Source organism: Salvelinus namaycush, chromosome 18, assembly GCF_016432855.1.
Source record: "Salvelinus namaycush isolate Seneca chromosome 18, SaNama_1.0, whole genome shotgun sequence".
NCBI classification, from domain to species: domain Eukaryota; kingdom Metazoa; phylum Chordata; class Actinopteri; order Salmoniformes; family Salmonidae; genus Salvelinus; species Salvelinus namaycush.
The window spans coordinates 30,881,164-30,907,704 of NC_052324.1; the positions used below are offsets into that span (position 1 = coordinate 30,881,164).

At 42.8% G+C, this 26,541-nt stretch overlaps 1 protein-coding gene and 1 pseudogene across 1 annotated transcript; both read right to left on the reverse strand.

Annotated features, from left to right (window-relative positions):
* Positions 1-7,236: 7,236 nt before the first annotated feature.
* Positions 7,237-11,789, reverse strand: LOC120063354 (annotated as a pseudogene).
* A 1,391-nt stretch (positions 11,790-13,180) lies between these two features.
* Positions 13,181-16,899, reverse strand: LOC120063353 (condensin complex subunit 2-like). Its single transcript, XM_039013692.1, has 6 exons — positions 16,002-16,899; positions 15,655-15,798; positions 15,320-15,430; positions 14,071-14,150; positions 13,720-13,795; positions 13,181-13,390 (listed from the first exon to the last, which is right to left on the reverse strand). Exons 1-6 carry the CDS (start codon positions 16,134-16,136, stop codon positions 13,331-13,333), a joined length of 606 nt encoding a protein of 201 aa, XP_038869620.1. The 5' UTR covers positions 16,137-16,899; the 3' UTR covers positions 13,181-13,330.
* Positions 16,900-26,541: the final 9,642 nt, after the last annotated feature.

Sequence of the window (26,541 nt, forward strand, 5' to 3'; positions counted from 1 at the left end):
ATACTTCAGTTATAATACATAACAAATAACGCTAGCCATAAAAGTTATAGTTGATGAAAACCTACATTCCACTTATGACAACTGACATACAGTGACAGAGTCATAATATTAAACTTTCAAACAGGACATATAAGAGAGGAAGGGAGGAGTGGAGTTAGAGATCACTAACCACACTTAAAAAAATAAACATGAAATTGAAAGTGAAGTAATAACAGTGAGAGGAAGTAGAGCTTTTCTCACAGTTAAACAAACAAAAAAATGTATATTCCATTTGCTAGCGACTGCCCAACATTGCAGTAGGGACTTGCAGTCAGAGTAATATGATCACTGAGTTGAATGCATATTATTTCATGACTTCAGCATAACAACTATTCCCTTGTCAGGATTGTGAGACATAAAACCAAAACAGGAACACGAATGTGAACGGAAACCACACTTTTTGTCAGCGTGCACTGTACATGAATATGCTTGGTATGTTTGTAATCAAGGTCATGCAAGATGTCTGTTGTCCTCCAATATGACATTAAAGCAACACTAACATTAGGTTTTCATATATTTTGATTAACTGTCCTTTAACTGAAATTAGAATAAAGAAAAAAGAAATAGGTTACATGGGGAGGCAGGATTTTCTCTTGATCGCCGCCATCTGTCAACATTGACTTAATGGTAAACATGAAAAAGAGCTATAACCCTGGTTGCCTGCCTTGGCTTTATCAGAGCACACAAGAACTGTGCCCAGGGTTGGGCCCCTGATTGTGTAGGGGGCATGGACGGACTGGGACCTCAAAGTAACACACTGCTAATTTTTTTCCCCTTGAGGCCACCATTATTAGGCCATTAATGATAATTCTATGCAAAACACCCAATTTAGACTGATCCACTGGGTTAAAGATGGACCGGCCCATCATGGCATTTACCTAAACTGGCCTATGGCCAGTATGTTTCTGTATGAGGGTAGATGACAGCCACCACGTGAGGCTGTGCCATGTCATGTGGTACTAACCAGACTCTCTCAGGCCCGGTTTACAATGGGTCAATTCTGGGTCTGCTCCACACCAACACAAAGAACATATTTAGCCCAGTCTGGTCTCCCTTTCCATCATTGTGTAATATGGAGAATTTAGGATGATGTTATGCTGTGTTCAAAACAACTGGGAACTCAGAAATGTCATACTTACTACTTCAGTGCATTCAAAACAACTGGGAACTCTGGGAAAAAAAACAAGCTCTGACTGGGAAAAATCTATTTGAACTGTCATCCAACTCGGAATTCCAACTCAGGAACTCGGGCCTCTTTTTACAGCTCCGACGTTCCTACCTGAAGATCACGGGTGTCATGACTTGAGTTCAAAGTTGTTTTAAATGCGGCATTAGTCACAGCCACATAACTTCCAAACAGAATCCGGACAGAATGCCTACTTACCATTCCCTATATAGTATAAATGGGCTCTCACTTTCTAACATCAGAATCTGTTGTTTCAGGATCTCATGAGGATTGGTCATGTGTGTAAAATGTCATGTGAGAAGCTCCATGATAATATAATATTTGCACTTTATCAAATCAAATGTCGGAGTGACATAGCCTAAATACAGTAGAATAGAATAAAGTATATACAGTTGAAGTCGGAAGTTTACATACACTTAGGTTGGAGTCATTAAAATTTGTTTTTCAACCACTCCCACGAATTTCTTGTTAACAAACTATAGTTTTGGCAAGTCGATTAGGACATCTACTTTGTGCATGACACAAGTCATTTTTCAGACAATTGTTTGCAGATTATTTCACTTATAATTCACTGTATCACAATTCCAGTGGGTCAGCAGTTTAAATACACGAAGTTGACTGTGCCTTTAAACAGCATAGAAAGTTATGTCATGGCTATAGAAGCTTCTGTTAGGCTAATTGGCATAATTTGAGTCAATTGGAGGTGTACCTGTGGATGTATTTTAAGGCCAAACTCATTGCCTCTTCGCTTGACATCATGGGAAAATCAAAAGAAATCAGCCAAGACCTCCAGAAGTCTGGTTCATCCTTGGGAGCAATTTCCAAACGCATGAAGGTACCACGTTCATCTGTACAAACATTAGTACGCAAGTATAAACACCATGGGACCACGCAGCCGTCATACCGCTCAGGAAGGAGACGCGTTCTGTTTCCTAGAGATTAACATACTTTGGTGCGAGAAGTGCAAATCAATCCCAGAACAACAGCAAAGGACCTTGTGAAGATGCTGAAGGAAACAGGTACAAAAGTATCTATGTCCACAGTAAAACGAGGCCTATATCGACATAACCTGAAATGCCGCTCAGCAAGGAAGAAGCCACTGCTCCAAAACCGCAATAAAAAGCCAGACTACGGTTTGCAACTGCACATGCGGACAAAGGTCGTACTTTTTGGAGAAATGTCCTCTAGTCTGATGAAACAAAAATAGAACTGTTTGGCCATAATGACCATTGTTATGTTTGGAGGAAAATGGGCATGCTTGCAAGTCGAAGAACACCATCCCAACCGTGAAGCACGGGGGTGGCAGCATCATGTTGTGGGGGTGCTTCGCTGCAGGAGGGACTGGTTCACTTCACAAAATAGATGGCATCATGAGGCAGGAAAATTATGTTGATATATTGAAGCAACATCCCAAGACATCAGTCAGGAAGTTAAAACTTGGTCGCAAATGGGTCTTCCAAATGGACAATGACCCCAAGCATACTTCCAAAGTTGTGGCGAAATGGCTTAAGGACAACAAAGTCAAGGTATTGGAGTGGCCATCACAAAGCCCTGATCTCAATCCTATAGAAAATTTGTGGGCAGAACTGAAAAAGCGTGTGCGAGCAAGGAGGCCTACAAACCTGACTCAGTTACACCAACTCTGTCAGGAGGAATGGGCCAAAATCCACCCAACTTATTGTGGGAAGCTTGTGGAAGGCTACCCGAAACGTTTGACCCAAGTTCAACAATTTAAAGGCAATGCTACCAAATACTAATTGAGTATATATAAACTTCTGACCCACTGGGAATGTGATGAAAGAAATAAAAGCTGAAAGAAATCATTCTCTCTACTATTATTCTGACATTTCACATTCTTAAAATAAAGTAGTGATCTTAACTGACCTAAGACAGGGAATTTTTACTATGATTAAATGTCAGGAATTGTGAAAAACTGAGTTTAAATGTATTTGGCTAAGGTGTATGTAAACTTCCGACTTCAACTGTACATATGAGATGAGTAAAGCTAAAATATGTAAACATAATTAAAGTGACTAGTGTTCCATTATGAAAGTGGCCAGTGGGCAGCAGCCTCTAAGGTGCAGGGTGATGTAACCGGGTGGAAGCCGCCTAATGATGGATATTTAACAGTCGGATAGCCTTGAGATAGAAGCTGTTTTTCAGTCTCTCGGTCCCAGCTTTGATGCACCTGTAAGGACCTCGCCTTCTGGTTGATAGCGGGGTGAACAGGCAGTGGCTCGGGTGGTTGTTGCCCTTGATGATCTTTTTGGCCTTCCTGTAACATCGGGTGCTGTGGGTGTCCTGGAGGGCAGGTAGTTTGCCCCCGGTGATGTGTTGGGCAGACCTCACCACCCTCTAGAGAGCCCTGTGGTTACGGGTGGTGCAGTTGCTGTACCAGGCGGTGATACAGCCCGACAGGATGCTCTTAATTGCGCATCTGTAAAAATGTTTGTGGGGGGTTTCTTCAGGCTCCTTAGGTTGAAGAGGCGCTGATGCGTCTTCTTTACCACACTGTCAGTGTGGGTGTACCATTTCAGATCGTCAGTGATGTGTATGCCGAGGAACTTGAAAATGTCCACATACTCCACCGCGGTCCCATCGATGTGGATAGAGGCGTGCTCCCTCTGCTGTTTCCTGAAGTCCACGATCCATTCCTTTGTTTTGTCGACCTTGAGTGAGTTATTTTCGTGGCACCACACTCCCAGGGCCTTCACCTCCTCTCTGTAGGCTGTCTTGTCATTGTTGGTAATCAGGCCTACTACTGTTGTGTTGTAGACTTGATGATTGAGTTGGAGGTGTGCGTGGCCACGCAGTCATGGGTAAACAGGGAGTACAGGAGGGGGCTGAGCATGCACACTTGTGGGGCCCCTGTGTTGATGATCAGCGAAGTGCCGGTGTTGTTTCCTACCTTCATCACCTGGGGGCGGCCCGTCAGGAAATCCAGGACCCAGCTGCACAGGGCGGGGTTCAGACCCAGGGCCCCGAGCTTAATAATGAGCTTGGAGGGTACTAAACTCAGCAAAAAAATAAATGTCCCTTTTTCAGGACCCTGTCTTTCAAAGATAATTTGTAAAAATCCAATTAACTTCACTGTTTAAACACTGTTTCCCATGCTTGTTCAATGAACCATAAACAATTAATGAACATGCACCTGTGGAACGGTCATTAAGACACTAACAGCTTGCAGACGGCAGGCAATTAAGGTCACAGTTATGAAAACTTAGGACACTAAAGAGGCCTTTCTACTGACTCTGAAAAACACCAAAAGAAAGAGGCCCAGGGTCCCTGCTCATCTGTGTGAACGTGCCTTAGGCATGCTGCAAGGAGGCATGAGGACTGCAGATGTGGCCAGGGCAATAAATTGCAATGTCCGTACTGTGAGATGCCTAAGACAGCGTTACAGGGAGACAGGACAGACAGCTGATCATCCTCACAGTGGCAGACCACGTGTAACAACACCTGCACAGGATCGGTACATCCGAACATCACACTGGGACAGGTACAGGATGGCAACAGCAACTGCCCAAGTTACACCAGGAACGCACAATCCCTCCATCAGTGTTCAGACTGTCCGCAATAGGCTGAGAGAGGCTGGACTGAGGCTTGTAGGCCTGTTGAAAGGCAGGTCCTCACCAGATAACACCGGCAACAACGTCGCCTATGGGCACAAACCAACCGTCGCTGGACCAGACAGGACTGGCAAAAAGTGCTCTTCACTGACGAGTTGCGGTTTTGTCTCACCAGGGGTGATGGTTGGATTCACGTTTATCTTCGAAGGAATGAGCGTTACACCGAAGCCTGTACTCTGGAATGGGATCGATTGGAGGTGGAGGGTCTGTCATGGTCTGGGGCGGTGTGTCACAGCATCATCGGACTGAGCTTGTTTTCATTGCAGGCAATCTCAACACTTTGTGTTACAGGAAAGACATCCTCCTCCCTCATGTGGTACCCTTCCTGCAGGCTCATCCTGACATGACCCTCCAGCATGACAATGCCACCAGCCATACTGCTCGTTCTGTGCGTCACATCCTGCAAGACAGGAATATCAGTGTTCTACCATGGCCAGCGAAGAGCCCGTCTCTCAATCCCATTGAGCACTTCTGGGACCTGTTGGATCGGCGGGTGAGGGCTAGGGCCATTCCCCCCAGAAATATCTGGGAACTTGCAGGTGCCTTGGTGGAAGAGTGGGGTAACATCTCACAGCAAGAACTGGCAAATCTGGTGCAGTCCATGAGGAGGAGATGCACTGCAGTACTTAATGCTGCTGGTGGCCACACCAGATACTGACTGTTACTTTTGATTTTGACCCCCCCCCCTTTGTTCAGGGACACATTATTCCATTTCTGTTAGTCACATGTCTGTGGAACTTGTTCAGTTTATGTCTCAGTTGTTGAATCTTGTTATGTTCATACAAATATTTACACAAGTTTGACGAATATAAACGCGAGAGGACGTTTATGATGTTGAATTCTGAGCTATAATCAATTAACAGCATTCTTACATAGGTATTCCTCTTGTCCAGATGGGAGAGGGCAATGGGCAGTGCAATGGCGATTGCATAGTCTGTGGATCTATTGGGGCAGTAAGCAATTTGAAGTGGATCTAGGGTGTAAGGTAGAGGTGATATGATCCTTAACTAGCCTCTCAAAGCACTTCATGATGATAGAAGTGAGTGCTACGGGGCGAGTTATTTAGTTCCGTTACCTTTGCTTTCTTGGGTACAAGAACAATGGTGGACATCTTGAAGCCAATGAGGATAGCAGACTGGGATAGAGAGAGATTGAATATGTCCATAAACACTCCAGCCAGCTGGTCTGCGCACGATCTGAGGACGTGGCTAGGGATGCCGCCTGGGCTGGCAGCCTGCGAGGGTTAACATGCTTAAATGTCTTACTCATGTCGGCCACGGAGAAGGAGAGCCCACAGTCCTTGGTAGTGGGCCGCATCGGCGGCACTGTGTTATTCTCAAAGCAGGCGAAGGTGTTTAGCTTTTCTGGGAGCAAGACGTCGGTGTCTGCGACGTGGCTGGTTTTCACTCTGTAGTCCGTAATTGTCTGTAGACCCTGCCACATGCATCTCATGTCTGAGCCGTTGAATTGCGACTCTACTTTGTCTCTATACTGACGTGCCTGTTTAATTGCCTTACTTAGGGAATAACTACACTGTTTGTGTTCTGCCATATTCCCAGTCACCTTGCCATGGTTAAATGCATTGGTTCATGCTTTCAGTTTTGCGCAAATGCTGCCATCTATCCATGGTTTCTGGTTAGGGTAGGTTTTAATGGTCACAGTGGGTACAACATATCCTATACACTTCCTGAAAAACTCAGTCACCGTATCCGTCAATGTTATTCTTAGAGGCTACCCGGAACATATCTGTGCTTTGTTAAAAACCCTCAAATTCATTGTTGGAGAGAAACAAGAGTAGAGAGGATGTCAAATTTGAGTCAGTGCTATTGTGAAAAATAATGTGTCATCAGATTTCCAACTGCTGTGATCCATCATACAGTACAACACTTGAGACATTGTGATTAAAGATGACATTGTAGATCACATCCAAGCAACCTCATCCCTCTTCCTGTCTGAGATCTGTGCTGTGAGATATCACACATTGATGGAGATTTGGAGAGGTCTATGCATGGTGAGTAAAAATCCTAAAAGTAAGGACCCACTGGAAAATCAAATTTACAGTCCAAGAAAATACTGTTAATGATTCCACCAAAGATATTAAATATTAGTTTAAAAACTCTTGTAACACTGACTGTTGTGGTAATGGCTCAACTATTATGTTCTGTCAATTCACAAAGAAAGCACTTCTTCAAGACTTTCTTGTTTCCGCTTAGCTTAGAGTGATCCTAGTAGTAAGAACACAGTAAAAACAATTAAGGAATTTCCCATGGTGCATTCAACAACTCTACCAACCTCTTTGTGTTAGTGTACTGGGTCTTCCTCTTGTGACCCTATGATCAGGCAGAAACCATCCTTAGATAACAGAATAATTAACAAAATCACTGCAGAAGTAAATGCTATTTATTCTATAATTAACCAGATATAACATGATTGAACTCCATCAATGAATGAAAAACAAAATAATAGAATTCTATATTAATTGAAACGGGCCCAAATTCCCAATACATCCTACTTGTCTAAAATACAATTATATCTCTAAACCACATATATACTGATATGACTCTGGAGGGGGTCCATATCATTCTCTTTCATTGGTTTTGATTAAAAACAACATTAATACAGTCATGAAAAACAAAAAAGAAAAGACGTTCAGTAGGGATGAGAAAAATAAAACATTAATAAATAGCCTCAAATTAACCTCATTGTTACACTACTGGGATGGTTTAGGGCCCCATGTGGGTGCTTTACAAATGTATATACAGGTAAGATAACTATATACAAGCATGGGAGTAAACTCCTTGACCTCCCCAAAGCTTGGCTGGTATTGTAACATTGGAGTGGGCAGTGAGATGAGTTAAAACCCACAAGTAGTTAAAGAATACAGGTAGGCCTACCAAAAGCTACTATGCAATTAACCGTTTCAATTTAGTCAAGATTACATTATCTGGATGAATACATTTTTTATGAATGAAGCCTTAAGTGGGAAGAAATAGTTGAGCAATTGCTGAATTACAATTGTTCTGAAAGCCATTGGCCTATTCTATGAGAGGAAGACATTAACAAAGCTATGAGATGGCTGACAGTAGTCCTAGGAGCTTGAGACACTCGTTTGGACCAGCAAGGGGAGTTGTTAGCTGTTCAATTCCACCTCTCTCACAACAGGTTGTCTGGAGTTAGCCAGAGTTTCCAAGGCCTGAGTACAGGGACAATGAGAACCCACATAGGTCATGACATGAGTTCCCGCAGTTTGTGTATGATGGAGTATCAGGTCATGGATAGAGGTCAAAAGGCTCTCATGCTTCTTCAGACTCTCTCTCCATTCCCTCTTTCCCTCTCTCAATTCCCCTTTCTTTCACTATACCATTGCAGCTAAGTTTTCCCCATCTTTCAAAACAAAAAACCCCACTGACATCCTCTCTAGCAACCAGCTCAGCTAAAACACATTGAAACACAGTGGGGAAAAACATTACTAGTTTGGTCTTTTAGTAGGTTTGGGAAGTGGGGGAACAGGGGTGCTGGTTGGGATGACGCCAGTGCTGAGCAGTACGATGATGAGGATTATGACGAGGACAATGACCACGATCACCACCCACAGCTTCATGTTCTTCCACCAGTAGGAGCGAGCCACCTTCTGGGACGTGTGCTTGAAGTCCTCAGCCTGAGGAAGAGATGGGACGCTACTAGGAACACGCTCACAGAAGTTCTATCATTTGCAGCATTTTGCAGTAATCAATGCTTTGTAAACTGCAGATATGTAGTCTACACATTTCAGAGAGTTTGTAGCCTGCAATTAGATTTTTTTTTTTTTTTAAATGTACACCTTGAACAAACCCACACCATGGTTCACTCTTTAGGTCCATTGAATACTTTAGGTATCAATAATTGGATGTAATATGACGTTACAATAGATGTTAAATGAGGACAAATTAATGCAGTGAGGAGCACATGATGAGGAGAGAGACAATGTCGAACAGAGATGTATAGAGATGTGGAGCAGTGTTGCAGGACTGACTAACCCCAGCCTGCAGGTCCTCTGACTTGCCCATCAAGTCGTCCAGCCTCTCTCCCCCGGGCCAGGATCCGGTCCACGTTCTGGGTCATGATGTCCTTCACTCCCTCCACCTGAGACTGCAGGGTTCTCACCTTGTCCTGCTCCACCACCTCTCCCTGCTCCTGAAGACAGACAGAGACAGACAGAGGCGAAAGAGGTCAATGACGAAAATACACTTCAGCAGTCATCCAGCACGTGTTTTCATAAACTGAGGATATCTGTGTGAAATATAGACCATCAAGCCAATGATAAAGGACTCAAGTACTCAAATGCTGCTAATGGGCTGACTGGGGTTATGGTGTAGATTATTCCTACAAAGCTTTATCAACAATCCATTAACAGTATTAAGAAGAGAACCCTGTGGGGAAGTTTTACACCTGTATCACTTCTCAAATAACCTTTTACGGTCTAGTCAGAAGAATGTCCATATCTTTATGTCATAGCTGCCTTTGAATGATCACGTAAGACCTGCACAAAAATAACAGACGCACGCACACAAGATCCAATGAAAATCCATGTCAGGAATATATATTTTAAATAGGCACATTTAATTGACAGTACATGTCTGAAGGTCCCCGTAAGCCAGGAAATGCTAGTTTTGACATCCAGAGCCAGTTAGTTTGCTGAGGAACTTCACTACACTTAAAAGTGCAAAAGACTGGATTAGACGTTGCTGACGTGTTAGGCTTTGTATGTGAGACAAAGAGAAAGGAGTGAGTGTGCATGTTGCAATCAGTTTTTTCTTTCTTCTCCAAACCCCATGAGCAGGCTCACTGGCTCAGAAAACACAGGCGTCTCCAGGAAACGGTAAGCTTTGCTGCGTCACAACCCGTCTCCCTCCCTCCCCCTCTGTTCTCAGTCTCCTCCCTTCACAACCTGCTTTCTCCTGGCCTGTATGAGGCCCACTGAATGGTCGACTGCTATCAAATGACAAGTCCCACCAAGAGAGAAACATTACATACTGACAAAGGAAGTTCACTGACGTTAGAGAGATTAGTAGGCTACATACAGTATTACACAGTATCTTATTCAAATACTTGAGAAGCAAGCCTTTTTTAAGATTTGAAAGTCCTTCAACTGGTTAGAGATCCAAACTCACAACACACTGCACTACCTCGGCATGACGGCTGTATTCTGTCCTTGACAGAGATACATCAAACAGATAACCACTTCGCTGACATAAATGAGGAAATCATTTAGATGAATTATAGATCTTAGGTCAGTAAATAACTGCCAGTCTGTTTGTGATATGACAACTCCTTGGCATGCCAAACATGTTGAACAGGGGTTAAGCACTTGATTTGTGTTCCACGTTGCTCTAAAATGTACTTGTAAATACCAAGTAATTTCCCTCACATTTTGGTCAGTTACAATGTGCAAATGACAATGTATCAGGTTTTAATTTTAATTTTGTTCTAAAGTGCATCTCATGGATATTGTGGACTGACTCATGAATCAGACATTTATGTTTAAGTAATCTCTGAACCTCAACCCAGAACCAAACTCTTGGGTACACGCTGGACTGTGTCTAGCTAATGGATTTGGGAGAAACTAATGCTGAAGAGCCTGTCAAGTGGTCTGTCTACAATCTACCCTCCAAGACCATACAACCCAGGCAACTGACACCAGGCAAGCAATATTAGGCCTACCAAACTGCCCACTTCCTTGTGAATGGTCTAAACTCAGCTCAGAAGTAGAAAATAGCCTAGGTTCCATCCTGTGCATATATGTTTCTTCATTTGGAGAATATGATGAGTCAACAGGCTGATGAATTACCAGACAAACCATTTACTGTATTAACTGTTTCATGTTAACAGAGATGACGGGAACGAACAATCCAGCTACAGGCAAGAAAGGCCAAATGTATGTTTGTGTTAGTTTAGCTGAAGTCCCCCTTGTAGTGGCAATTCAAAACTTGACATCCACTCCTGAGGAGAAAGTACAGTAATCCACACTACATTCATACGGGTTTCTCCAAGTATTCTCCCATAGAGCCCATAAAAAGTAAGGTGTAGTATTTGAGTTTGGTATATCTGACTATCCTCCTATATTTTCCAGCTGACGATTCAAGCGAAAGTCGTTGAAGTGTTACATAATGACTCTTTATATGCTCTGACAGGGGTATACTTTCATGGATTGTTGTTGTCGTTATGGAATAGATAGGCTACAATTAGTGGTGATTATCAAAACAAATACCAAAAGTAACAATTGGTGCACAGGCGCCATGTCAAATACACAAACGTTACAATTTAAACAATTCAAACGCAATCTTCCGCAAAAGCGATACTGCCAGCGACCTCTTGGTCAGATAGAATGTGCGCAATGAATGAAGGCAAAACAGAACATTTTCACAACTTTACACACTGTAAGTAAGCAAAACAGGCGACTGTTGACTCACAATCAACCTGTTACATTTATTCTCAAGTGAGAAAGTTACGCTATTAATGTGTGGATTCGATTGAGACTGGTTCAACACATCAGAAAAGAACCGACCGTTCCATGATCAGCACCTACCAAATCATTATCCATTTGTCTTCAGTCTTCGTTTATCGCCACCGGAGTTTATTTTATTAATCCCGATACATCCAATTTGTATAACTTTTTTTTAAAAATGGATTATGCGAGTTTGATGTTCCTGCTGAACAGCTTACGTTGCCTCCTGTTGCTCATGAACTTTTTGTTCTCCCTTAAAGTGCAGTCCTTCGCCTTGACCCACCTCTTCTGTCTTCTGCTTCCACTTTGCATCCTCACGAGGGCGTTAGAGCACCTGCAGCAGGTAAGAAAATGGACCCAACTCAGAATGTCGTTGTGCTGGTTAGCCCACAACCTTTCACATCAGGATTCTTGATCATCGTTGGTATGTGCTGGGTGCTACAGTAAGGAACGGTTTCCTTTTTACCTGTAACTTCTGTGTGCAAGAACTGTATAAAATACAGCAGGTCGATTGACGTCAGCCCCCTATCTGCTGTCTGGCCCGATGCCGCGTTCATAACTGGGAACTCGGACATCCCCGAATTCAGTACGTTGAAAACAACTGGGAACTCAGGGGAAAAAACGAGGTCAAATCATGACGTCGGCGATCTTTAGGTCAGAGCTCTAAAATGATGCCCTACATTTTCCGACTTGGAATTCCGAGTTAGATGACCATTAAACTACTTTTCCCAGTTGGAACTCGTTTTCCCCCCCGAGTTCACTATTGTCTTGAATGCCCTGAGTCAGGGATTTCGTAGTTGTTTTGAACACAGAATAATGTCCCAGTGATAAAGATAGATCTTGTCTAAAAGGATTGATATCACATGCTGACAGATACTACATATCTGATGCAGGTTCAGTCTCAGACATGCTTTTAGGTCGACAGTTTTGTGTGGTTGCTTGTAGGTAGTTTGCTGTAAGCTTTTGATTTCAAAATCTCATACAGTAGGCCTACATTATATGTAATACAGTGTTAATGCTGGGAATGGACCTATGGAAAACAATTATCTGCTTTACATTCCAAATGTAGTGTGTCATTCAAGATAGGGAAGGGGGGGTGAGAGATTATTGAGGCAGTGTAACAACATACAATACATGCTCAGACAAGTCAGGCTGTATCAACATGCAAACCTCCCTCTACAGCCACCAGATCAATAAGTGAGTGACTCCACCCATCCCAGCAGCTCCTGTTCTACCAGTCATGCTGACGCGGTATCACCCAGCCCGCACACACTGTTAACCCTGACCAACTGGTTTTAAGCCTGTGTCTGCATCCCAAATGGCACCCATTCCATTAGAGCTCTAGTAAAAAGGAGTGCAGTTTGGGACATTCATGACAAGGCTGCAGGGAGTACACTACAATCCAATGGCGCCAGCTGAATGTATAACAAGGTAGAGCATAAATAACCATTACGGTACCTAAAAATAGCTACCTTGCAGTTTGCTTGTACCTGATTCCTGTGTAATGTAGAAAAACAAACTTTTATTTTTGGTATGTACACATTACACAGTCTTGAGGAAGGCAGGAGTGAAGCATTTATATTATTTACAAGTGGAGGCTCATGAGGGGAGGACGACTCATAAAAAATGGCCGGAATGGAATGGTATCAAACACATGGTTTTCATGTGTTTGAAACCATTCCAGACATTATTATGAGCCACTCTCCCCTCAGCAGCCTCCACTGTTATTTACACACAATAGATGTAAAACAAAAAAAGGACAGGTTCAACTGAATGTACAGGTAAATGTGTTTAAAACACTATTCAGGTAATAAACAGATGATTCATTTTTTTAAAGGGACACTGACTATACATTTCCTAGAAATAACATATTTCACCTAAATATGGCGGGAATGGCCAGGAATTCTTCATATACATAGAAAAGGTGAGAATAAGCAGATTGAGGAGAAAAAGGAAACAAGTCTCTGTTGAAGTCCCATTGTTTAGCCCTTTTCATTGACCTTGCTTGATGACGATATCTGACATGTCGTCCACCTTCACAAGCTCCAAATTCTTTTTAAAGAAAACAGACAATGAATGACAAAAAAAAATTGAGTGGCGTGGTTAACTCTTCATTCACGCTCAACTACCAAGTGGAAACAGTCTTGATGCTGACGACTATCTGAAAGATTCATATCAAGTTTATATTTAACACAGACAAAATAAATTGTGCAGATTAAAGGGTTTGTGAATGCTTCCACACACCCGCTCAATTAATAAAAGCTCTAAAAGTTAATAATGTAGATATGTACTACCACTGCATGCCAACATAATAGCCATATCTAGAACCAACTTATTTAAGTAATGACATGGTGCAATAGGTCAGAGAAGTAGCTACTCACCTTCTCATTGGCCAAGTGCAGCAGGGCGACGAACGCCAGGGGCACAGACAGGTTCTGAGCCATGGTGGGGGGCAGGCTGAAGTGACAGCAGAAGGAGAACAATGCATGGCTTTTATTACATTATTTATCAGCACATATGTCCCATCCACATCCCTTTTAGCAAATTAATGTTTGGACCATCACCATCCAAAGTCCCTCAGTTGGCAGTAATGTCTAAATAAATGACATCTCTATCTCACTACTAGTTTAATGAAAAGAAGAAGCAAAACAACTACAATTCTCTTCAATGGCAGCTGAGAAAACACTATAGCCATTTAGTATGGGCCCAGTGGTGATACTAAGGCTTGGTACCTTTGAAGCAGGGTCTTTGTGGTCTGACTGAAGACTTTCTCCCCAGACACCTCTGAAGTCTCAGCATTCTCCATCTCCTGCTGAGAACAAAACATAACACTGTCAACCACAAGGAAGCAGTCCTGGGTTCAAATACTATTTGAAATCATTTCAAATGTAATTTGTGGTAAATTCAGCTTGGCTGTTGGAATGGAACCAATCGAAAAGTGCAGACCTGGGACTCCTGGCAGACTTAAGCAAACGCTCAAAGTATTTGAAAGCTTTTGAATAGTATTTGAACCCAGGGAAGATTCTCAATGGCGAAAGGTGCATAAAGATGGAGGAATTCAGATTAAGTTATTGTTTTAGCAATACCCACAGTTTTTAAACTACGGCACGGGACATGGTTCAACTTGCCAATAAATCTGCACAATCTACTTTCTCGCTTTTAAAATGGTCTTGGATCTAGAATCGGAATCAAGTTTACTGTGCTAATGCAGATACAATACAATAGTAAATGGGGAGCACTGTATAACACAGTGAACTTTGCAAATTAGGCATTTGTAGTAAGTATCTTAAGTATCGCCATCTTTATGCAAGTCTGTCCACTCCTCCATGACCCGGAAACTCCATGGTCAAGGAGTGTCAAATTGTTAGTAGGCGAACAGAGGAGTGCTCACCTCCTTGATTACCTACTTCAGCAGAGGATGCACAAGAGTATCCTTTCAGCTTCTAGCACAGAAGTGTTTTAAAATCTGCCACACCCCCATTGAATCAGCTGTTTTCTCATAGGAGAAAAGCACGCACACATTTAAAAACTATATGCTACTTATCCTTTTATCTATAAAATGTCTTTCACATCTAGCCACATTTATTTTGGCATTCCAAAATAAATGTTTGCCCGATTTTCCCGATGAAGCGCGATTGGAGCAGGAGAGTCTCACTTCATACAAGCACATTTGTTTCCTCTCCTTGACTACCTTTTACCTTTTTCAAAAGCAGGTGAGGAGAGGACAGAGGAGAGAAGCGATAGGAGTCGAGCAAAAGCTATTGATATTCTACCTAGGTCTGCAAGGAAGAGGCATGAAGGAAAAAACAACAACATATTAGCCAACCATAGAGGCCAGTCAAAGAGAGGCATGGAGGAAAAAACAACAACATATTAGCCAACCATAGAGGCCAGTCAAAGAGAGGCATGGAGGAAAAAACAACATATTAGCCAACCATAGAGGCCAGTCAAAGAGAGGCATGAAAACACTTTAAAATTGACCTTGGCTGTTTTTTCCAGACTGTCAGTCAGAAGATTCCACATGATGTTCTTAAGCCTCTTCATGTCCATCTTCTTGGCTGTTTTGGCGTAGTTTATCTCAATCTTGTTCACCTGAAATGAAAGGCAAAGCCGGGCTTTAACAACATTTCAAACATGATGCTGCCATTTCAGAGCATTTATACCCTGAAGGCGGCACTGGGTCCCAAAACATTGGTGTTTACCCATTCAATTATTTGGAGAATATTTAGTCTTTATTCATTTCTACACAAATTTCAGAGCATGACACTTGCTGAACACTGGCTCCCCATAACCATTCCCCTTCCCACCAGTCTTACCCGGTGTGGTTCTGGCACCAGGTCGTCCTCCCCATAGGTGGACACGTCGTCATGGTCTTGTGAGGAGGCGAGGTTACTGTCTGCGGAAGGCTGGGTGTCATCTGCACCTCCACTGAAACCTTCACCATCATCACTGTCCCCACCCTATAGAGAGAGTCAAATAGATATGTAGAGAGAGGACGAGAAAGAGATTAGCCAAATAATTACAAAACCAGCTACTAACAAAATAGGGCTGAAGCTATAGAATTAGTGGGGGTAATGATACAGTGGCAAGTTCGATATCTCTGTAGTGGTCTTGACACATAATGGAAACTGTATAAGACTGACACGGGAGTTACAATACAGACCTGCAGGCCAGGGCAGAAGTTGGCTGTGTCGTTGGTGTTGTTGTAGTCGTAGTCTCCGATGCCTTCCAGCTCTCCAGACAACTTCTTCTGGCCCTCTTTACACAACTGACATGGAGCACACACGTTTACTGACATGGAGCACACACGTTTACTGACATGGAGCACACACGTTTACTGACATGGAGCACACACGTTTACTGACATGGAGCACACACGTTTACTGACATAGAACACATGTCAGTGGCATCACAATCTTCACTTTATCAGTTGCACCAGCATATCAGTTCCAATCAGCTACGGTGATGAAGGCCTGACTGTATCTGGTAGCGGCTGAACATTGTTTTAGCACATCACCATGGAGACACAGGACAGGGTCAACTAGTGTGTGTTACATTCATTTCACCCAAAATGTGTTTATTTGATGCTGGTTGTTGTGTACAGGAGGTCTTACTGTGCTGGCAGGTTTGAGGCTGAGTTGGGACAGGGTCTCAGGGGGGAACTGGAAGTCTGCAGCTAGAGTGGTTTTCTTGTTGCTGGTACTGAGGGCTGACTTGATGTTAGTGGTAGCAGCCTGGGAGAACACATTAGGCAGAGGTGAGCGAAAGGTTTGAATCAATGTGTGAGTGGTGAGGAAACTCCTATAGCCACTAAAACCACATTTCCTCAGCTGCAGTGACTAACATTTGAAATTGCATAACTGCCTTATACATAGGCAGGTATTGTCAAGACACTTGACCCCTGTATTAGCATCAAAAGTGATTTACAGAAGTGACTAATACAGTAATTGACAACGGCTCAGAAAACAGGCACTTTAACTTCAGAATGTGACTGCCTACTAGTGATTATAAAATCACATTTAGTCACATGCGCCAAATACAACAGGTGTAGACCTTACAGTGAAATGCTTAAGAGCCCCTAACCAACAATGCAGGAAAAAATAATAATTGAGTAAGAATAAGAAATAAAAGTAACAAGTAATTAAAGAGCAGCAGTAAAATAACAATAGCGAGACTATACATGGGGGTACCGGTACGGTCTCAATGTGCGGGGGCACCGATTAGTTGAGGTAATATGTACATGTAGGTAGAGTTATTAAAGTAACTATGCATAGATGATAACAGAGAGTAGCAGCTGTGTGGGGGGGGGGGGGGGGGGGGGGGGGGGGGGGGGGGGGGGGGGGGGGGGGGGGGGGGGGGGGGGGGGGGGGGGGGGGGGGGCACAATGCAAATAGTCTGGGAAGTCCATTTGATTAGATGTTCGGGAGTCTTATGGCTTGGTTTTTTTTTATTTAACCAGTAGAATAGTTTGAGAACAAGTTCTCATTTACAACTGCGACCTGGCCAAGATAAAGCAAAGCAGTGTGACACAAACAACAGAGTTACACATGGAATAAACAACATACAATCAATACACAATGAGAAAAAGTCTATATACAGTGTGTGCAAATGAGGTAAGATAAGGGCAATAAATAGGCCATAGTGGCAAATAATTACAATTTAGCAATTAACACTGGAGTGATAGATGTGCAAAAGATGAATGTGCAAGTAGAGATACTGGGTGCAAAGGAGTAAAAAATAATAACAGTATGGGGATGAGGTAGTTGGATGGCCTATTTACAGATGGGCTATGTACAGGTGCAGTGATCTGTGAGCTGCTCTGACATGGTGCTTAAAGTTAGTGAGAAAGATATGGGTCTCCAGCTTCAGTGATTTTTGCAATTCGTTCCAGTCATTGGCAGCAGAGAACTGGAAGGAAAGGCGGCCAAGGAAGAATTGGCTTTGGGGAACCACTGTTCTCCCGTCACATCTCTATTCCAGCTGCCAAAGCTGTCACCAGAACCCAATGCATTGAGAGGAGCGTCTTGGCAAAACCTTTTTGTCAGAACAAACGTTGGTTTATCCAAGGTGGCTTTCAGATATCGCAAAGTTTGATTTTCACCGTATCTCATTTGTAAATTGATTACAGTTAGTTTCTATCTTTCTTGTTAGTCAATATTCTTTCTTTTCTGGTCTGGTCTACAGTCCTGGTGGTCGGTCGGGTGACACTTTCCCACACTACCCTCTATCTGGAAGTCAACAGACAGACCCTTGCCGTCATGGCCTTACCGTCACTGTATTGGTGCAGTGATGGTTGTTTGATGATGATCAGACCTTCTAGGTGAAAGGGAAAAAAAGTACACCTCGCTATACCATTTAAACTTCTACTACTCTATTGTAGAGGTCTTGTAAATTATCTATTCATATCAGCCATTTACTTTTACTTTTCTTTTTCACCCATGCCTACTATGACAGTAGCTAGTCATATGAGTATATGACCATAGTCAACTTTTGATTAAGCATCAACACATAAAAGGGATGAAAACAAAAAAAACACACAATATGAAATTGAACATTTTAGGAACATTTGGCAGCCATCAACAGGCTGCAAAATTCAAAATGGGGTCCCACGTCTGTGTTCACTGTCACCAATGGTCATTATATGGGCCTCTCATGGGTAGAAAAGTACCAATTGTCATATTGATAAAAGTCAAGATACCTTAATAGAAAGATGCCAAGTAAAAAGTGAAAGTCACCCAGTAAAATACTACTGAGTAAAAGTCTAAAGTATATTGGTTTTTAAATATACTTAAAGTATTAAAAGTAAATGGAATTGCTCACATGTACTAAAGTATTCAAAAGTAAAAGTATGAACCATTTCAAATCATAATATTAAGCAAACCATGACACAACTTTTCTTATGTTTTTAATGATGGATATCCAGGGAACACTCCAAACACTTCAGACATCATTTACACACCAACATTTGTGTCTTAGTGAGTCTACCAGATTAGAGGCAGTAGGGATGACCATGTATGTTCTCATTGATAAGTGTGTGAAATTCAAAAAAAAAACCATTTTCCTGTCAAAAATAACAAGTACATTTAGGTGTCAGGAAAATGTAAGGGAGTAAAAAGTACATTATTTCTTTTGAATGTAGTGAAACGTAAGAAGTAAGTTGGTAAAAATATAAATAGTAAGTAAAGTACAATACAAAAAAAAAACTACTTAAGTAGTATTTTAAGTAATTTTTTACTTACGGAGTACTTACACACTGGTGGATATGAAAAACATGTGTTATAGGTCGGACCATCCATCCAAAATCCTTGTCTTCTAGGTCCCACCTGTTCTGTTAACTATTGTATCATTCTTAGCTGAACCCAAAAGCGTCCTCTTGTGATTTCCTTCTCTCTGTTAATACTTCAGTTATAATACATTAAAAATAACGCTAGCCATAAAAGGTATAGTTGATGAAAACCACATTCACTTATGACACTGACTACAGTTGACAGATCAATATTAAACTTTCAAACAGGACTAATATACGAAGGAGGGAGGAGTGGGTTATAGACACTACCCACTTAAAAAAAAATAAACATGAATTGAAAGTGAAGTAATAACGTGAGAGGAAAGTAAGCTTTTCTCCACGTAAACACCAACAAAAAGATTATATTCCATTGCTAGCGACTGCCAACATTCGCAGTAGGGCCTTGCAGTCAGAGTAACTTGATTCACATGAGTTGAATGCATATTATTCATGACTTCACATAACAACTACTTCCCTTGTCAGGATTGTGAGACATAAACAAACACGGAACACGAATGTGAACGGAACACCACTTTTTAGTCACGTCCTGTACATGAAAGCTTTGCGTATGTTTGTAATCAAAGGTCATGCAAGATTCTGTTGTCCTCTCCATATGACGATAAAGCAACATAACATTAGTGTTTTCATATATTTTTGATTAACTGTCACTTTAACTGAAATTAGAACAAAGAAAAAGACATAGGTTACATGGGAGGGCAAGGATTTTCTCGTTGGATCGCCGCCATCTTGCCAACATTGACTAATGGGGTAAACATTGAAAAAGAGCTATAACCCTGGTTGCTGCCTTGGCTTATCAGAGCACACAAGACTGTAGCCCAGGGTTGGGCCCTGATTGGTAGGGGCATGGACGGACTGGGACCTCAAAGTAAACACTGGCCAATTTTTTTTCCCTTGAGGGCCACCATTATAGGCACTTAATGATATTCTATGTCAAACACCCAATTTAGACTGATCACTGGTTAAGATGGACCGGACCCATCATGGCATTTACCTAACTGGCCTATGGCCAGTATTGTTTTCTGTATGAGGGTAATGACAGCCACCACGTGAGGCTGTGCCATGTCATAGGGTACTAAACCAGACTCTCTCGGCCCGAGTTTACAAATAGGTTCAATTCTGGGTTCTGCTCCACACCAACAAAGAACTATCTAGGCCAGTATGGTCTCCCTTTCCATCATGTGTTATATGGAGAATTTAGGATGATGTTATGTGTGTTCAAAACAACTGCCAGGGAACTCAGAAATGTCATACTACTACTTCAGTGCATCAAAACAACTGGGGAACTCTGGGAAAAAAAACAAGCTCTGACTGGTGAAAAATCTATTGAACTGTCATCCAACTCGAGATTCCACTCAGGAATCCGGGCCTCTTTTTACAGCTCCGACGTTTCTACTGAAGATCACGGTGTCATGACTTGAGTTTCAAAGTTGTTTTATATGCGGCATTAGTCACTAGCCACATAATTCCAAACAGAAAATCGGACAGAATGCCTACTTAACCATTCCCTATCATATATAAATGGGCTCTCACTTTCTAACATCAGGAATCTGTTGTTTCAGGATCTCATGAGGATTGGTCATGTGGTAAAATGTCATTGTGAGAAGCTCCATGATAATATAATATTTGCACTTTATCAAATCTAAATGTCGGAGGACAAGTGACATAGCCTAAATACGTAGAATAGAATAAAGTTAATACAGTTGAAGTCGGAAGTTACATACACTTAGGTTGGAGTCATTAAATTGTTTTTCAACGCACTCCCACAGATTCTCTGTTAACAAACTATGTTTTGGAAGTCGAGTTAGGACATCTACTTTGTGCATGACAAGTCATTTTTTCAGACATTGTTGTGCAGATTATTTCACTTATAATTCACTGTATATCACAATTCCAGTGGGTCAGCAATTTAAATACACGAATGTTACTGTGGCCTTTAAAACAGCATAGAAGTTATGTCAGGCTAAGAAGCTTCTGTTAGGTAAATTGGCTAAATTTGAGTCAATTGGATTGTACCTGTTGGATGTATTTTAAGGCCAAACTCTGCTCTCTCTTCGCTGACTCATGGAAAATCAAAAGAAATCAGCAAGACCTCCAGTAAGTCGGTTCATCTTGGGAGCAATTTTCCAAACGCATGAAGCTGTACCACGTCATCTGTAAAAAAAGAACAAACATTAGTACGCAAGTCATAACACTCATGGGAACCACGCAGGCCGTCTAACCGCTCAGGAAGGAGACGCGTCTGTGTCCTAGAGATTAACATACTTTGTGGCGAGAAGTGCAAATCATTCCCAGTAACAACAGCAAGAGACCTTGTGAAGAGCTGAAGGAAACAGTACAAAAAGTATCTATGTCCACAGTAAAACGAGGCCTATACGACATAACCTGAATGACGCTCAGCAAGGAAGACACTGCTCCAAAACCGCAATAAAAAGCCAAACTACGGTTTGCAGCTGCACATGCGGACCAAAGGTCGTACGTTTTTGGAGAAATGTCCTCTAGTCTGATTGAAACAAAAATTAACTGTTGGGCCAAATAAGACCATTGTTTATGTTGGAGGAAAAGGGTCATGATTGCAGTTTCGCAGAACACCAATCCCAACCGTTGAAGCACGGGAGGTGGCAGCATCAGTTGTGGGTGTGCTTCGCTGCAGGAGGGACTGGTTCACTTCACAAAATAGAGGCATCATTGAGGCAGAAAATTATGTGAGTATATTGAAGCAACATCCAAGGACATCATCAGGAAGTTAAAACTGTGTCGCAAATGGGTCTTCCAAATGACAATGACCCCAAGCATACTTCCAAAGTTGTGGCGAAAATGTGCTTAGGAAACAAAGTCAAGGTATTGGACGTGGCCATCACAAAGCCCTGATCTCAATCGTATAGAAAAGTCTTGTGGACAGAACTGAAAAAGCGTGTGCGAGCAAGGAGGCCTACAACGACTCAGTTACACCCACTCTTTCAGGAGGAGATGGGCCAAATCCACAACTTATGTGGGAAGCTTGTGGAAGGCTACCGAAACGTTTGACCCCAAGTTCAACAATTTAAGGCAATGACTACAAATACTAATTGAGTATATATAAATTCTGACCCACTGGGAATGTGATGAAGAAATAAAAGCTGAAAGAAAATCATTCTCTCTACTATTATTCGACATTTCACAGTCTTAACTAAAGTAGTGATCTTAACTGACTAAGACGGGAAATTTTTTTTACTATGATTAAAGGTCAGGAATTGTGAAAACTGAGTTTTAAATGGTATTTGGCTAAGCTGTATGTAAACTTCCGACTTCAAACTGTACAATAGAGATGAGTTAAGACGATAAAATATGTAACATAATTAAAGTGACTAGTGTTCCATTATGGAAAGGGCCAGTGGGCAGCAGCCTGCTAAGGGTGCAGGTGAGTAGACCGGGTGTAGCCGCCTAATGATGGATATTTAACAGGGCGATACCTTGAGATAGAAGATCTGTTTTTCAGTCTCTCGGTCCAGATTTGATGCACCTTAAGGAACCATTCGCTTTTGTTGATAGCGGGGGTGAACAGGCAGTGGTCGGGTGGTTGTTGCCTTGATGATCTTTTTGCACTTCTGTACATGGTGCTGTGGGTGTCCTGAGAGGGGCATGTAGTTTTGCCCCGGACGGTGATGGTTGGGAGACCTCACCACCCTCTAGAGAGCCCTGTGGTTACGGGTGGTGAGTGCTGTACACAGGCGGGGTGATACGCCCGACAGGATGCTCTTATTGCGATCTGTAAAAATGTTTGTGGGGGTTTCTCAGGCGTCTTAGGTTGAGAGGCGCTGATGCGTCTCTTTACCACACTGTCAGTGTGGGTGTACCATTTCAGATCGTCAGTGATGTGTATTGCCGAGGAACTTGAAAATGTCCGACATACTCCACCGCGGGTCCCATCGATGGGAGATAGAGGCGGCTCCCTCTGCTGTTTTCATGAAGTCCACGGATCATTCCTTGTTTTTTCGACCTGAGTTGATTATTGTCGTGGCACCACAACCCCAGGGCCTTCACCTCCTCTCGTAGGCTGTCTTGTCATGTGTGAATCAGGCCTACTACTGTTGTGTTGTAGACTGATGATTGAGTTGGAGGGTGTGTGCGTGCCACGCAGTCATGGGGTAAAACAGGGGAGTAAAGGAGGGGGCTGAGCATGACACTTGTGGGCCGCTGTGTTGATGATTCAGTCGAATAGGCCGGTGTGTTTTCTCCCTACCTCATCTCACCGGGGCGGCCCGTCAGGAAATCCAGGACCCAGCTCACAGGGCGTGGTTCAGACCCAGGGCCTTTCTTCGAGATTAATAATGAGGCGGAGGGTTACTAAAACTCAGCAAAAAAATAAAATGTCCCTTTTCAGGACCTGTATTTCAGATAATTTGTAAAAATCCGAATTAACTTCAATGTTTTAAACACTGTTTCCCATGCTTGTCATGAACCATAAACAAGTAATGAACATGCACCTGGGAAACGGTCCATTAAGACACTAACAGCTTGCATGACGGCAGGCAATTAAGGTCACAGTTATGAAAACTATGGACACTAAAGAGGCCTTTCTACTGACTCTGAAAAACACCAAAAGACAGAGTGCCCAGGTCCTGCTCATCTGTGTGAAAAGTGGCTTTTTTTCTTCCTTAGGGCATGACTTGCAAGGAGGCATGAGACTGCCCGATGTGGCCAGGGCATAAATTGCAATGTCAGTACTGTGAGATGCCTAAGACAGCGTTACAGGGGAAGACAGGACAGACAGCTGATCATCCTCACAGATGGCAGACCACGTGTAACAACACCTAGCACAGATCGGTACATCCGAACATCACACGCCGTACAGGTACAGGATGCAACAGCAACTGCCCAGTTACACCAGGATACGCACAATCCCTCCATCAGTGTTTCAGACTGTCCGCAATGCTGAGACGGGCTGGACTGAGGCTGTAGGCCTTTGAAAGCATGTCCTCACCAGATAACACCTGCAACTAACGTCGCCTAGGGCTACAAACCAACGTACGCTGACCAGACAGGACTGGCGAAAAAGGGCTCTTCACTGGCAAGAGTTGCGGTTTTGTCTCACAGGGGTGATGGTTGGATCACGTTTAATCTTCGAAGGAATGAGCGTTCCCCGAAGCCTGTACTCTGGAATGGGATCGATTGGAGGTGGAGGGTCTGTCATGGTCTGGGGCGTGTGTCACAGCATCATCGACTGAGCTTGTTGTCATTGCAGGCAATCTCAACACTTTGCTGTTACAGGAAAGACATCCTCCTCCCTCATTGTGGACCCTTCCTGGCGCTCATCTGACATGACCTCCAGCATGACAAGTGCCACCGAGCCATACTGCTCGTTTCTGTGCTTCACATCCTGCAAGACAGGAAATCAGTTGTTCTACCATGGCCAGCGAAGAGCCGTCTCTCAATCCCCATTGAGACATTCTGGACCTGTTTTGGATGCGGCGGTGAGGGCTAAGCCATCCCCCAGAAAGTATCTGGGAACTTTCGTGCCTTGGTGGAAGAGTGGGGTACATCTCAACAGCAACGAACTGGCAAATCTGGTGCAGTCCAATGAGGAGGAGGATGACGCAGTACTTAATGATGCTGGTGGCCACCAGATCTGACTGTACTTTTGATTTTTGACCCGCCCCCCTTTGTTCAGGGACACATTATTCATTTCTGTTTTAGTCACATAGTCTGTGGAACTTGTTCAGTTTAGTTCTCAGTTGTTTGAATCTGTTATGTTCATACAATCTTTACACAAGTTTGACGAATATAAACGGAGAGGACGTTTATGATGTTGAATCTGAGCTATACAATTACCGCATCTTACATAGAGTATTCTCTCTGTCCAGATGGAGAGAGTGCACTGGGCAGTGCAATGGCGATGCATATCTGTGGATCTATTGGGCAGTAAAGCAATTTGAGTGGATCTAGGGTGTAAGGTAGTTAGGTGATATGATCCTTAAACTAGCCTCTCAAGCACTTCATGATGATAGAAGGAGTGCACAGGGGCGAGTTATTTAGTTCCGTACCTTTGCTTTCTGGGTACAAGAACAATGGGATCATCTTGAAGCCAATGAGGATAGCAGACTAGATATGAGAGAGATGAATATGTCCAATAACACTCCAGCCAGCTGGTCTAGCGCACGATCTGAGTTACGTGGCTAGGGATGGCGCACTGGCTGGCAGCCTGCGAGGGTTAAACATGCTTAAATGTCTACTCATGTCGGCACGGAGGAAGGAGAGCCACAGTCCATTGTAAGTGGGCCGCTCGGCGGTCAACTGTGGTTATTGACTCAAAGCAGGAAGTGCGAAGGTGTTTAGCTTTTTGGGAGCAAGACGTCGGTGTCTGCGACGTGCTGGTTTTTCACTCTGTAGTCCGTAATTGTCTGTAGAACCCTGCCACATGTCATCTAGGTACTGAGCCGTTTGAATTGATGCGACTCTACTTTGTCTCTATACGACGTGCCTGTTTATTGGCCTACTTAGGGAATAACTACACTGTTTGTGTTCTGACATATTCCCAGTCATCCTTGCCATGGTATTAAATGCAATTGGTTCATGCTTTCAGTTTTGCGCAAATGCTCCATCTATCCAGAGTTTCTGGTTAGGATAGGTTTTAATGGTCACGTGGGTACACATATCCTATACACTTCCTTGCAAAAACTCAGTCACCGCTCCGTCATTGTTATTCATTAGAGGCTACCCGGAACATATCTGTGCTTGTTCTAACAACCTCAATTACATTGTTGGAGAGAAACCAAGAGTAAGAGGATGTCTCAAATTTGAGTCATTCTATTGTGAAAAAATAATGTGTCATCAGATTTCAACTGCTTGTGCTCCATCATACAGTACAAACACTTAGACATTGTGATAAAGATGGACATTGTAGATCACATCCAAGCAACCTCATCCCTCTTCCTGTCTGAGATCTGTGCTGTGAGATATCCACACATGATGGGATTGGAGAGGTCTATGCATGGTGAGTAAAAATCTCAAAAGTAGCGGACCCACTGGAAAACAAATTTACAAGTCCCAGAAAATACTGTTAATGATTGCCACCAAGAGTATTAAATATTAGTTTAAAAACTCTTTCAACACTGACTGTTGTGGTATGGCTCAACTATTATGTTCTGTCAATTCACAAGAAAAGCACTTCTGTCAAGACTGCTGTTCCGCCTTAGTTCTTAGAGTGATCCTAGATAGTAGAACACAGTAAAAACACTTAAAGGATATTTCCCATGGTGCATTCAACACTCACCAACCTCTTTGTGTTAGTTGACTGGGTCTTCCTCTTGTGAGCCTATGATCAGGCAAAACCATCCTTAGATAACAGATAATTACAAAAAATCGCTGCAGAAGAAATGCTATTAGTTCATAATGTAACCAGAATAACATGATTTGAAAC